The 14,413-nt window shown below is 34.8% G+C and overlaps 1 protein-coding gene across 1 annotated transcript; it reads left to right on the top strand.

The window, feature by feature from the left end:
* The first annotated feature begins 2,028 nt into the window (after positions 1-2,028).
* On the top strand, positions 2,029-2,565 carry LOC113704826 (uncharacterized mitochondrial protein AtMg00810-like). The gene is made up of 2 exons (XM_027226699.1): positions 2,029-2,371; positions 2,483-2,565. Exons 1-2 carry the CDS (start codon positions 2,029-2,031, stop codon positions 2,563-2,565), a joined length of 426 nt encoding a protein of 141 aa, XP_027082500.1.
* The last annotated feature ends 11,848 nt before the right edge of the window (positions 2,566-14,413 follow it).

Here is a 14,413-nt window from a genome sequence, read left to right as displayed (position 1 = left end):
CGCACACGTCAGGAATAACACTGTTTTACCAGTGATTGGTAAGGAAAAAATTCCTATTAGTCTGAAAAATGGGTCTACTGATTTTATTTCTGATGTTTTCTATGTTTATGGGTTGCATCAAAATTTGTTGAGTATGGGCCAGTTGTCTGAGAAAAAAATGTGATATTCCTATCCGGAATGCTATTTCTACTATTTTTGATAAAAATATTGGAATGATTGCCAGTGTACCAATGACTTCAAATCGCTTATTTCCATTGAATTTGAGTAGTGCCAATTTTTCTTGTTTGAGTACAATGATAGATGACAATAATTAGTTATGGCATATGGGATTTGGTCATTTGAATTTTGACAGTTCGAAATTTTTGGCCAATAAAAGAATGGTTGGTGGATTGCCTAATATTAGAAATCCCGGTAGAGTCTGTGATATGTGCATTTTGGGAAAACAAACATAGGGATACTTTTCAAAATGGCAAATCATAGAGGGCCAGAAGACCAATAGAAATTATTCATTCAGATTTATGCATTGTGGAGGTTCCTTCTATTGGTGGTTGCAGGTATTTTATTACCTTTGTTGATGATTTTAGTAGAAAAGTTTGGGTGTAGTTTTTGAAACAAAAATCTGATGCTCGTTACACATTTAAATTTTTAAAACATTTGTTGAGAGGCAAAATGGATGTCAAATTAAAATTTTGAGAACATATAGGGGTCAGGAATATATGGTGTGTGATGATTTTCTTGAGAAAAATGGAATACAACATCAGTTGACTACTAGGTATACTCCCCAACAAAATGGAGTAGCAGAGAGGAAGAATATGATAGCTATGGATATGGTGAGGTGTACATTAAAAGTGAAAAATATGCCAAAATCTTTTTGGACCGAGGCAGTTTCTTGTGCTATTTATCTGTTAAACAGGTGTCGTACCAAAAGTGTTTTTGGAAAAGCTCCTGAAGAAGTTGGAGTGGTAGAAGACCATTTGTTGGTCATCTCAGAGTTTTTGGGTGTATTGCCTATTCCCATATTCCTGATCAATTTAGAAAGAAACTTGATGAAAAGAGGGAGAAGTGTGTATTTATTAGTTATAGTGAATTCTCTCGGGCTTATAGGTTGTATAATTCTATAACAAAAAGGGTGATAGTGAATAACGATGTGACTTTTGACGAAAGAGGTGTTTGGAATTGGTCTACTGAAGATCTTGAGATAGTAGGGGTGACTCTAAATTATTAGCAAGAGGAGGATAATTATGATATTTAACCATCACCAGTTGCTCAGGGTCCACAAACTGAGTTAACTAGACGTCCCTAGCGTCAGCGACGGATGCCAGCTCGTCTGCAAGATTATGTTATTACACCAGATGATATTCCTTCTGACGAAGATATTGTTAATTTTGCTTTGTTTGCAAATTGTGACGCAGTTGTGTATGAGGAAGCGGCCAATGATGATCGTTGGGTGAAAGCAATGGAGGAAGAAATTCATGCAATAGAGAAGAATGACACATGAAAACTTACTTCTCTTCCAATTGGTAAAAAGCCATTGGAGTGAAGTGGATGTACAAGACAAAATTTAAACCCAATTGAGAAGTTGATAAATACAAGGTGAAACTAGTGGTGAAGGAATACAAGCAGAAACCCGGGATTGACTATTTTGAAGTGTTTGCACCAGTTGCCAGGTTTGACATAGCCCGTATGATAATTTCTCTAGCTGCTCAAAATAACTGAAAAAATTTTCAAATGGATGTTAAGTCAGCTTTTTTGAATGGAGTTCTTAATGAAGAAGTGTATGTGGAGCAGCTAGCAGGATTTGTCAGAAGAGATAAGAAAAATAAGGTGTATAGATTGAAGAAAGCCTTATATGGATTGAAACAAGCCCCAAGAGTGTGGTATACAAGAATTGATTCCTATTTTCTAACTCGTGGTTTTCAGAGGTGTCCATAAGAGTACACTTTATGTATTAAATCTTCTGCTCGTTGTGATATTCTTATTGTGTGCTTGTACGTAGATGATTTAATTTTTACACAAAATAATTCAGAGATGGTTGCAAAGTTCAAGGAGGCTATGATTAAGCAGTTTGAGATGACAGATATGGGACTCATGTCATATTTTTTGGGAATTGAAGTCTTTCAGCCTGACAATGGGATTTTTATATCTCAAAAGAAATATGCAGATAACATTTTAAAGAAATTCAAAATAGATACAGCAAAGCCAATTATGACACTAGTTGAAGAAAAATTGAGGTTAACCAAGGAAGGCGGTGGTGGATATGTGAATCCCACCTACTTTGAAAGTCTGATAGGGAGTTTGAGATATTTGACGTCTACAAGGCCAGATATCAATTTTGCTGTTGGTCTGATTAGCAGGTTCATGGAAAATCCATGTCAGTCACATTTGTAGGCAGCTAAGAGAATTTTGAGATATATTGGAGGTACTCATAGTGAAGGCATTTTTTATTCAAAAAATGATCCAGTTGAATTGTTTGGCTATACAGATAGTGATTGGGCAGGTGATACAGTAGAGAGGAAGAGTACTTCAAGTTATGCATTTTGTATTCGTTCTGACGTGTTTTCCTAGAGTTCGAAGAAGCAACAGATGATTGCATTGTTTACAGCGGAGGCGGAATATATTGCAACGGCTAACAGTGCTACTCAACCTTTATGGTTACGTCGCATACTTGGTGTTCTATAACACAAGCAGGTTGATCCTATGAAAATTTATTGTGATAGTAAGTCAGCAATCGAGTTGTCCAAGAATCTAGTACTCCATGGGTGTAACAAGCATATTGACATCAAATATCACTTCATACGTGAGTTGGTTCGAGAAAGAGAGATTGAAGTTGATTATTGCAGAACTTAAGAGCAAGTGGCTAACATTTTTACCAAGGCATTGAAGACTGAGACTTTTGTCAAGTTGAAGAAGATGTTGGGCATGTCCAAATCAGAAAAACTTGGTTTAAGGGAGGCTATGTAGAATATTAAACCAAGTTTATTGGTTAGACTTATTTGCTGGCCATATGGCATTAGCTTATAAGTTAATAATGTTAGTAGCATTGTTAGTTTATAGACGGAGTCACAAGGGATTAGTTCCATTAAGATATAGCACTAGTAATTGTGCAAGTGTACAAGGCACAAGAAGTGTATTAGATATAGCCTCTGCGTCATTGTACATGGCGGAGTCAGAAGCTTCTGTTAGTGTGAAAAAAGAAAAGCCACGCTGCCGCGCTGTGTGAATACTTGAGAAAAATTTCTCTTTGCCTTTATTTCGTTGTTCTTGAATATTTTTCTGTGGGTTTATAATTTGTTACTAATTTGGGTCCTTCATGATTTATGATAAAAATCGAGTTTGGGGTGTAAATTCACAAAATAGCTATTCAAAAATATTTTTTTCATCATCTTTGGGGTGTAAATTCACCATCTTTGCAATTTTTTCATAAATAGCTATTTAAAAATGTTTTTTAAAAAAATAAAAAACAATGCTGCTAGAAAATCCATCCAAAAGAACTCTTTTCTATTTAAGTTCATATAAGAAAAAATTTAGTTCTCCTTAAAGATTGCCCTCATTATAAGATTATTATATTGGACATAGTCCAAAAAAATATTTTGAGTGCATGATATAATACAACAATGTAAGAAAGAAAAATGAAAGAAAAAGAGACAAAAACATACCAAAAATTTATATATTAATTTTGTATGTGGATAGCTTACAGGTTATATTTCAATTTCAGTTCATTATCAACTTTTCTTTTAGCATAGAAATGACATTTATTTGCCCTTCATAATTATTCAAATTTATAAATGTTGAATGAAGAGAGAAGGACTAAAGTTCGACTTTTATTTGATATGAACCATATATCGTTTAAAGGTGAGCTAATTATATTTCAGTTCTATTGTATTAGGTTACAAATTAAATGGGTTTCCTTAATCTCCTTTATTTATTATAAAAAATGTGGTCTATTTGGGTTTTATTAGTGGATCTAAAAAAACTGATATAGATCTAAGAACTGGTACAGATATCTAATTTTTGCATTTGTTAATTATTTTATGTATATAGTAATAAAATAGAATGATTTTCCTTACACTCAATGTCTAGACTAATTAAGTGAAAAAATATATTTGAAAATGGATATGGGTATAATAATTTATGTATTATTTTTTAAGTGTATAGTTCATAGATTATGTTTTTAAGTTAAGTTCATTTTTATATTTTCTTTTAACATGGACAGGGCATTTAATTTTTCTTCCTATTCATTTTAATTTGAATAAGCTAGGCTAAAAGAGCTACTAAAGTTATGCTTATTTCATATAAATCATATTTAGTTCAATTGTGAGCCATTCATATATTTTTTTCATTCTATTTGGTAACTGATTGAATGGCTTTCTTTAATGTCCTTTGTTTATTTTTAAAGGTATGACCCATTTGGATTTCATTGGTGAATCTTTCCTCATTTGCTTTTCAAAATTTCCAATTTTAAGTAGTCTGTTAGGTTATTGAATCAACTCATTTTAGATAAATTGTAAGAAGTAGTGAATGCTAAGTATTTAGTATCCATTTAAAATGGTTATAGAGATTTAAACTACATAAAATAATTCAAATTTATAAGAAAAATGATGGAGGGTAGGAAGTTTCAAGAATTGTCAAAAGTGAAAACACCTCTTAGAATGCACACACAGATATATATATATATATATATATATATATATATATATATATATATATATATAAATCTTCTATACACTGATCACATATACACATACACACATTTCCTAAGCTATGAAATTTTAAAGCTCAACATAGTCTACGGCAAGAACTTCAGAAATTGAAGAACTTAAGCTTCAAAAACAGCCTTAAAATTTTATAAAGAGCAGATTTATGGTGAGTTGAAAATAAATGACGAGTTGAATAGAAATGAGCTGAAGATTAGAGCTGTAAAATTGATAAGGGGGTGGTTGTTTAGATTAACGGGCAAAATGCTAAGCCAAAGAAGTGGATATCTGAGGTGGTAACCCGGGATTCATGCTGATACTTGGGTTAATTATTAGGAGTAGAAAAAAGAGGCATGGAATAAACTGGTAATTTCATGAACGGGTGTTCACGAGTTGGGTATCTAACCTGCAGAATAAACTTATGACCCAATTCAATCCGAACAGTCTGACAAAAAATCGAACTGTAACTACCCCACGGCCATACGGTACTTGAATGATCGGAGACGCACTAGATAAGTACCCGACTCGATATCTAAATTTAAAACTATACTTTTTTTTTTTAAAATCGGTGAATGCATTTCTAGTTACATTTATGTCGAAAAAAAATCATGGGCTCATCACGTGTTCAAAATATAAAGGGAAAAATTTGTTATTCACATAACCTCTATCAAGTTCTCACAAGTAATTCATGTGCAAATATCAATCTTGGGTTGGAAAAAAAAAAGAGGTAGAAATGACAAGTTTAGACATTGAAAATTTTTCATGTATAAATCTTCTTCATCTTTCTTCGTCTTCTTTCCTAAGATTCCAAAAAAAAAATTGAAGAAGGTGTAGAAGGGACTTGAGAGAGGGGTTGGTGGTGGTCGAGAGGGGGGAAGGAGAGGGGTAGAGTGGCATAGAATGTTGGAGTGGGATTGAATAGAGGTGTAGGCTTGGTGGAGGAGGTAGAGTAGTGTTTGGGGGTTTTTTAAATTCAGGAAATGCCTATCCAAATGAAACCTGATTTTGTACTGCCTTACCATATTTGATATTTGCCCCCATCCAATCGCATAAGTATTTCCTACCAAACTTTTAATTTTATAAATTTAGTTCCTATCCTTTGTGTAATAGCAATCCCATTTGGAAGTAGCCATTAATGCCCCCATAAATATTTTACTAGATATCAACCAATAGCTGTTTTTAATAATGTATTTTGCATAACAATTATACTGTTTAAGAAATAATCAAAAGATCAAAACAATTTGGATTTGATATATTACGTATATTGCAAATCAAATTATGATTAAATTAACATATTACTTTAATACAAGTTGCCTATACCTTTTTTAGCCTTTCTCATTCCAATCCAGTGACTCTATAATAAGTCACCAAAAAACTTGAGAGTGTGAATATCATTTTCCTTAATTTATTAGTCAAAGTAAATAATTACTTTTTTTTTTAGCAAGTGAAAATTTTTAAATTCAAAACCTCCTACTTATAATTATTCTTACCTTACCACCTAATCCATCCCTACCCCAAAGTAAATAGTAACTACTTAAACAATAGTACTGGAACAATGGGTATTTCCATTAAGTCTATCTATCAAATAGACCAGTTCTACAGCCCCCAGCAGAGAGCTCAACTGGTGACCACATGCGATAGTATCTCGTAAGTCACCCGTTCGAACCTTGCTGTGCATCCTTGGACGAGCCTCTGTACAACTTCGGGGGGATTAGTCCCGCAAAAATGCTGGAATACCCCTGTATGACAAAAAAAAATTAAAAATAGACCAGTTCTACTATTTGGGCCTTTGTTAAAGGATCTCAATTCAGCTGGGAAGGGCCCACCCTACCATCTTTCTTTGTAGGTTCACCGCCATAACAGTGAACGTGTGATATGATATCTATTAAATTGTAGATTTTACCAAATCTAGTGGATTGTATTGGTCTGTAACTGTCTCTGTCAACCTGAGTCCATTACGGGCCCATATTGGTCTTTGCTACAACACAAATATTCACGAAATTCTCTGGTAGTCTCTTTGAGAAATGTTTCCGTAGGTCTCCGTTGTAATTTGTATGCGTAATTTTCAACTGAAGAACTTTTGAGGATTTTTTTTTTTTTTTTTGTAAAAGTCTGAAATTTTTAATGAATTCTTGCAATTGATCAATTTTCCTGAAGCAGCTCTCTGGTCTGTTTTCCATCATGGGCACTGCCAGTTTTGAGCATCTTTTTGGCATCAGTGATCATATCAGTGAAAATTCAAAGAATTTTGTCAAAAAAAAATTGGATTTCTCTGTGGAATGCTCAAGATTATATTTGTCTCCGAGTTCAGCAATTTGCTTTATGCACAAGGCACAACTCACAATTTCCTACTCTACTTTGTTCTTTCAAAACTTGTGAGGCAGCACATCATATAATTTTATGCTATAATGCCTGTTTTGATTATTGTATGCTGGACTATATTGACATTATTCAAGTTTGTTGGCTATGATAAAAAAAAGAAAAAAGAAAAAAAAGATAGAGCAAGTGTTTTGATCTTTATGTGTTGGAATGAGATGTATGTAGATGTTATTTGATTTGTATTTGAATTTCAAAGAAAAGATCAATTAGAATAGGACTAGTTTCCAAAATTTAAATAGTATTTAGATTTAATATAACTAATTAGATTATTTTATTTTAAGGCTATAAATATAGTTTAGTGTATCATTGTAAACCTTTGAGAAATATTTCTCCTAATCTCTTCCTTCTTGTTTTTTCATGGTATCACAGAACGAATCATCTGAAGTAAAATTGACACTATCCTAGAGGACTTGACTAAATGAATGATTTGTCCATGATGAAATTCGACATTAAATTGGATGAAACCAACAATATTATGCTTTATGGTCCCAAATTATTGAGATGCACATTTTAGGCAAAAAATATGTTGGGATACATTACACTTATGCCTTTGTATGTCTTATTTCACGTTGCTTTTTCAATTCATTGATCTGCATTTGAGTCTCACTTACTTGAATTTTGAGTTTTATTATAGACTTATGCCCTTATTATTACACTCTTTTATGTATGTTTTTCTCCCCTTTTTTCCTTTCTGTTTCTTACTTTTGCTTCTTCTTTTCCCTTTTCTTCTTTATTTTTCATGCACTTGGCTTTTCATATTCGTATTCTCATTCTTTCAATTGTGATGCAATATTTTTCATTCTTCGTTATCAGTAATCAATTGATCGCAAAATATACCATATTTACACAAATTGTGATAATTCAATGCTTATTTGAATGTACCTTTGAGATTAAAAAAATGAAAATTTTTTTTTCTCAATCTAAAAGAGGGATTTTGTTCATATACTTTTTTTTTTTTTTTTAAAAGAAGAATACATAGCTCATGAAATTCTTAAACAAGGAAAATGCATCCTATCAAGATTAACTATTCCTTTTACAATCCGTGGCAAATCATGAGGATGATGAAAAGTGGACACTTGGCTGGTACTGGCAAGTCGTGCAAATGCATCTGCAGCAGAATTGACTTCTCTATAACCATGAACAAGATGAAATTGTCCATTCTGAGAAGTAACTCAAATTTGGCAAATAACTTTATCAATGCTCTATGGACACTTTAGCTTTCCTCTGAACCACATCAGACAAAATCTTGGAGTCCATTTCAACCAAAACTTTAGAGTGACCAAGCGAAATTGCAAACAACATGACCTTCCAGTAAGGCTCTTGCCTCCACCTCCAAATTGGTTCAATGACCATAGAATGTAGAAAACGCAGCAGCGATCACATAACCAAAATGATCACAGAGCATACCACCCCTACCTGAATGTCCAGGATTTCCAAGCGAAGAACCATCCACATTTAATTTGAAAAAAGAGAATAGTGGTGCTAGCCAAGGAATTTGTGGGATAAGAAAAGGAACCATACCCGTAGCAAGAAGCTTCACATCCCGTATTCCTTCTTATAAGCCAAAGGCCAAGCTTTCAAGATAGTTTGAACTTTAACAATAATTTGACGACAAAGCAGACTAGCTAGGATAACAACACCTTCAAACAAATTGGAGATTCCATGCTTTCCAAATTTCCCAACACACGATCGATGGAAAAATCTGCAGAAGACAACCAATCGTAAAAGAATTAGAAGCATTAATCCATAGACCCTGCATTTGGACAAGAATATCAGCATAACACGTGCTCGGAATATCCAATAGATGCTCAAAAAAAGATCAGATTTCCTCTACTAGAGAACATGTTGAAAATATAGATGATCCACCATTTCACCAGACTAATCTCTTGTGGCCCGGGAAAGGAGACCCCACTCCACACCAAACACGTTAACAGCGGGACTCGAACCCTGGACAAGTCAGGAAGGTCGACATACCCTAAAGAGGGGGAGCGGACCGCTCATGCTACCCCACGGGGGCAAAGACCAGCCACGTAGAGTGATAAATTGTGAGAGGCAGGAGTTGAACCCCTGACCTCCAGCATCCCCAAAGAAGGGGATGACCACTGGACCAAATGGCCAGTGGCATTTCACAATTTATACAAAAAGAACATATTGAAGGCATATTAAAGCCCAAGCCTGCAAGAACATCAGGTAATGGTATGACATTATTTAGAAGCCTCCATATAAAAACCGAAATTGTTGGAGGAGTTCAAGAGCTCCAAATGTATCTCCTGGAAATCATTATTGGTTTATTTTGTCGCATAATGCTGAAAGCGGATGAAATTGAAAAAAGACCTGAAGCAACAGGACACCATACAAGCTCATCCTTCGTATCATTATATAAAATAACTAAATGTGCATCACGTACTGATTTCAAGCTAAAAAGTGATCGAAATCATAGGTTGAAACCAAATTTTACTGACTTAATTTTATAAGGAACGTACAGTTACTATTTTAAAAGTGAAGAACAAAACAATTCATTTGACGAAATATCAGCAACGTTTTAAATGATTTTATTTTCTTTTAAATGATAAAGGTCAATGATGTTCGAAAGGTGCACTGATTTACAGTACCAGTTTTTACAGTGGAAGTTCTACTCCTTGATGTGTGTTTGTTTGATATAGTGTAGTACTATAGTGCAGGTTGTCAAAAAAAAAATTGCAAAGCAATGTATATTGATGGTCGTGTGTTTTCTGGTTGTAACATTTCTTGACTAAAGGGCTGAAAAAGATGGGATGTGAAGGCTCTAAGTTTTCATTCAGTTTCAAATCATCCTATGGTCGTGTATTTTCAAGTTTATATGAGAATACACGAAATCACAATCATAAGGTCTTAATCCTAAAGCCAAGCAGTACAAGGCAACAGATCATGAGTCACCCCTTCTTTCTTCTGCACTTTTCATGGAAATTCCTCATCAGCATCGAATACAGAGAGTACAAGTGTCTTGCTCTAACAGACTGAGATCGACAAATACAAACCTCTAATTGAAGGATAAATCAACCATTCCAGAGAGGTATCATTCGCCTTTTCCTTAGTGCACTATTGGTTCGTAAATTCATCACCACAAGCTCAAGTTTTTATGTCAATTTTCTATCTGTATTGAGGAAACGTGCGTTCATATGATCCTTCATTGCTGTTGGCAAGGACAAATTCAAGTATAATTCTAGTAAGTTCAAACTCTAGGAGTAGGCAAGCCGATGTCCGGTAATCATGAATTTACTAGGGTCCTGCAAATTTCAATTGCAATTTCAGAATGATGAACTTAGCAATAGGACCAATATTCATAACCTAAAGACTCCATTGCACCTGAGGGCTATTACATTGCTTTTGAACTTGACATTGAGAAGCCTTGATCTATTACCAAAATTTTTCGACTCTCTTTAGCATTAATCAAACAGCTTTGTTAGAAACCTTAAATGTAGGAATTGGAGTCTGTTATTGCACTAGGAAGGAACTATAACAAATGAAGACATCCTATTCTGTGAAACTTCAATTGTCTAAACAAAATAATATAAACATCAACAATACTAATTGCCTATTTGCACTCACCACCATTGATGCACAATATACCCATCTTTTCTAAGTTTGACAAACAAGTTTAAGCACTGAGCATATGTCATCTTGTATCTGTTAATCCTCTGACCAGAGCAGCATTTTATGAAAATATCATAATGACATTCCAAAAAGCAACTCATCAATCAAACGGGTGAATTCTTAGTTTATGATGGAAAAAAAAAAGAATTCTACAACAGGGGCGGTTTTTGGAGCTTGTTCTACAAAAAGGGGTCTTCGCATTCGTGGAATGCGAGTTGACTGAGCTCGCATTTCGCGAATGCGAGGTCAGCTCAAGTGAGCTCGCATTCGCGGAATGCGAGCTCAGCTCAAGTAACCTGAGCTCCCACTAAGGAGCGCCATCGAATTAGTTATCGCAGCAGTCAATTTTGAAATGTAATTAATATTGCCACCTACTTTCTAGAATTCTGCGGGACGCTGCAGATGAACAGGCTGTTGTTTGAGATGTGAGTATTCCTTTTTCGAAGTAGACTAGAATGAGGAAAAGATCACGAACTCCCCAGTACAAATGGGCAATTTTCCATCTTCTGCTTTTGGAAAAATGCTAACAAAATGTTTAGGCAGATTTCTTGACTTTGTAGTTTCACGCGGGACAAAGACAAAAATTTTGTTGCACAGTAGTATTTATTAGCTTAACATAATTTGCGTTATTGTGATTTATTTTGCAGTTTATTTGTAGGATTGTTTAGCTTCTCTGAGGTATAGAGAACTAGTTTTTTTTTTTAATAAGGTGTAGAGTCCTAGAGTTGTTGTAGGATTTTGTTTTCTGTTTGTAAATGCTTACTGCCTATTTCATTTCTTATTAATTAAATTTGAATTTTACAAAAAAAAAAATTCATAATTGTGTTAATTTTCTAATATATATTACTTCATAATTGTTATAATTTATGGTTAAACCCCCTATTATTAACAATATACCCTTAAGCAATCCAAAGAAATTAATGTGCATACTATATATTTAGTATACCATATATTTGTAATACAAACATCTGCAGGCAACTTAAGGCAAGGAAGTAAAATACCAAAAAAAAAAAAATAGACGTGCATACAACTATGCCAAGTGTATATTAGAGCTCGCATTTGCGGAATGCAAGCTCAATAAGTAGAGCTCGCATTCCGCGAATGCGAGCTCTATTCTAACCTCGCATTCGTGAAATGCGAGCTCTACTGACCCCCGGACGGAATCCATTCGTAGAATTTTTTTAAAATTCATCACAAAATTAGAAATTTCTCTCAATCAAACACACTGCACCAGTTTCAACCAAGCTCTTCATCGAATCTACCTAAGTACCCTCGACATCCATTTTCGTTACCACAAAATCCCTCTTTGAAACTGTACTTATCAAGCAATCCGAAAGGTCCAATGCGTCAACCTTGTACAGCTTGTCAGCATAATCCTTCTGTTTTACTTGACAATTGCTCTGGTTGAATCCCATCCATCTGTTCCCATCATTGCTCTACATCTGTGGGTTCCCAATCAATTTCATAGAACAATGTCTCATTGCTTATCCATGCAGCATAAGGCGAAAAAGTCACCCCCTTTTTTTGGCTCTACTCATCATGGAAAGACTCATGAGCCTCAACTGCGTAGATCTCAAATGTTTTGTTCTGCTTCTGATTATTTCTTTCTGAACCAACTCTCTATATTTGAACCATAGTCTCGGGATCCAAGATCCACATAGATGTACATATCCTTAAAGCTCAAATCAACCATGGCAGAGAGGTACTGAATACGGTTCTCATTTCCACCTAGTGCATTCCACGAGTCCTGTGGTTTTTCCATTACCATTTACCAATGGCTCAAGCTTGTTGATCAGTTTTCTTCCGTACTGTGGCATCATGCACTTATATGATCCTGTATGGCTAGAAAACTTGTTCTCTCTCTTCAGAACCATTTCACGCAGAGAAGGCGATTTGGATTCCAGGGCTCTGATGTCACACGAAGCTACTAATTCACAACAAGTGAACAAATTAATAAAAGAGTTCAAACTGTACTCGTCTTTAGACACCATGCGGACAACCAAATAACCTCCTACTTTAAGGGTCCTACAATTCTGTGCTGCTGTTTCAAAAGGATGGATTGACCAATCAAACCAGCTGTCGTAATCAAAGAACTCGAAATCAAATGCATTATTTTTCACGGGATGGTTAAGAGTTTCTTTGTCTGAAAAGCTAATTGCTGACTCAGAAATTCCAATTGCATCAGTGACACCTATTTTCCTTGGCGCAATTACATTAAGTCCACCTATACTGTTGATGCATCAAGCTTTTGAGGCTGGAAATTAAGTATCCTTCAGCCATCAAATTCTAGAACATCATGTAATAGTAATCAACAGATTTTGTCGGCTGTCCATAATAAGGAGGAGCCTGATTTTCCAATCTGGATAAGTTGAGATCCGATTTTGCATTATAGAATCCATCTCTGATGATAGGCGAAACTAATAAAAGGAGGAAAATGAGAATGCAGTAAGGAAGCATTTGAGGGAAGGATCTTTTCTTTATATTCATTCTTTGTGTCAAAGGGTTCATTAGTTCAGGATTGCACAGAAGTGGAGTAAGGCTGGCTGAAACTTTATTGCTGTTCATGTGTATTTTAGCTTTTAACCTCTTCTATTTCCAAAATCTCGTCTATAAAATTGGACATTTTGGCGCGCCTGTACCTTATGGTAGCTCCACCACTCGTTCGACCGTCTATATAATTGATAATTTGAGGTTGGGTGAACGTCATTTTCACTACAAGCTGAGAGGTAGTACTATAGCCGTGAGCCCGTTATACATACACACATATATATATATATATAATGTGTTTTGGAGGTGGGATGTATCGGATATTATGGAAGAGGAAGTGTTAATCAGAGGTCTTAGATTCGAGATCTCTCATTTAATGTGTTCATTGGAAAGGAATGTGTCGGATGGTATCAAAGAGGAAGTAAAAGTGAGAAGTCTTGGATTTGAAATCTCCCATTTACATTTAAAAAAAAAACAAAAAAAAAGTGTTCAATACATAAATTTCCAACAAAAGATGGTGGCTGTAAATGCAAAAAAAAATCTTCATGTTTCCATCGACCTTGCTTTGCCATCCAGTCAGCGCACCGGTTTGCTTCTCTCGGAGTATGTCTAAACTGGACTTGAGTGAGTTGTTGGACAAGAGCTCTGCAATCACAAATTCAAGGAGAGTGTGATGCTTATCAGAATTAGTGCCTGTAATTTGATCAATAATAACCTTTGATTCTGATTCAGTGATGATATCCAAATAATTTTGTTGGACTACAATCTGCAATCTCTGATGGCACATGCGTCAGCTATCTTGTTGGTTGCAATTCCAATAAATCTGCTCTATCCAACTACCCACTCTCCTGTGTGGTTGCGGAAAAAGCCCACCTGCACCTGCTGGTCCAGGGCTTCCTGTTGAAGAACCATCTGTGTTTAACTTGACAAAGGGTGTCATAGGTGGTTCCCAACCAATAAGTTCCTCCTGTGAAATGATGGAGCCAAGGGGGGCAGAGGGGGCCATGAGTTTTGAAAATTTTAATTCATAATATGTAAATATATGTATAAGTTAAAGTTGGCCCCCCTAATTTTTTATAATTTTAGTTTATATTATGAGAGTTTATATATATATATATATATATATATATATATATATATATATATATATATATATATATCTGTGTGTGTATATGAATTAGCCACCTTTTGATTTAATTTTTTCTTCAAAAAAAGTTATT

The sequence above is a fragment of the Coffea arabica genome, chromosome 8e (assembly GCF_036785885.1).
Source record: "Coffea arabica cultivar ET-39 chromosome 8e, Coffea Arabica ET-39 HiFi, whole genome shotgun sequence".
NCBI classification, from domain to species: domain Eukaryota; kingdom Viridiplantae; phylum Streptophyta; class Magnoliopsida; order Gentianales; family Rubiaceae; genus Coffea; species Coffea arabica.
Note: the sequence above shows the minus strand (reverse complement) of the source record. Positions and strands in the feature narration are given on the sequence as shown.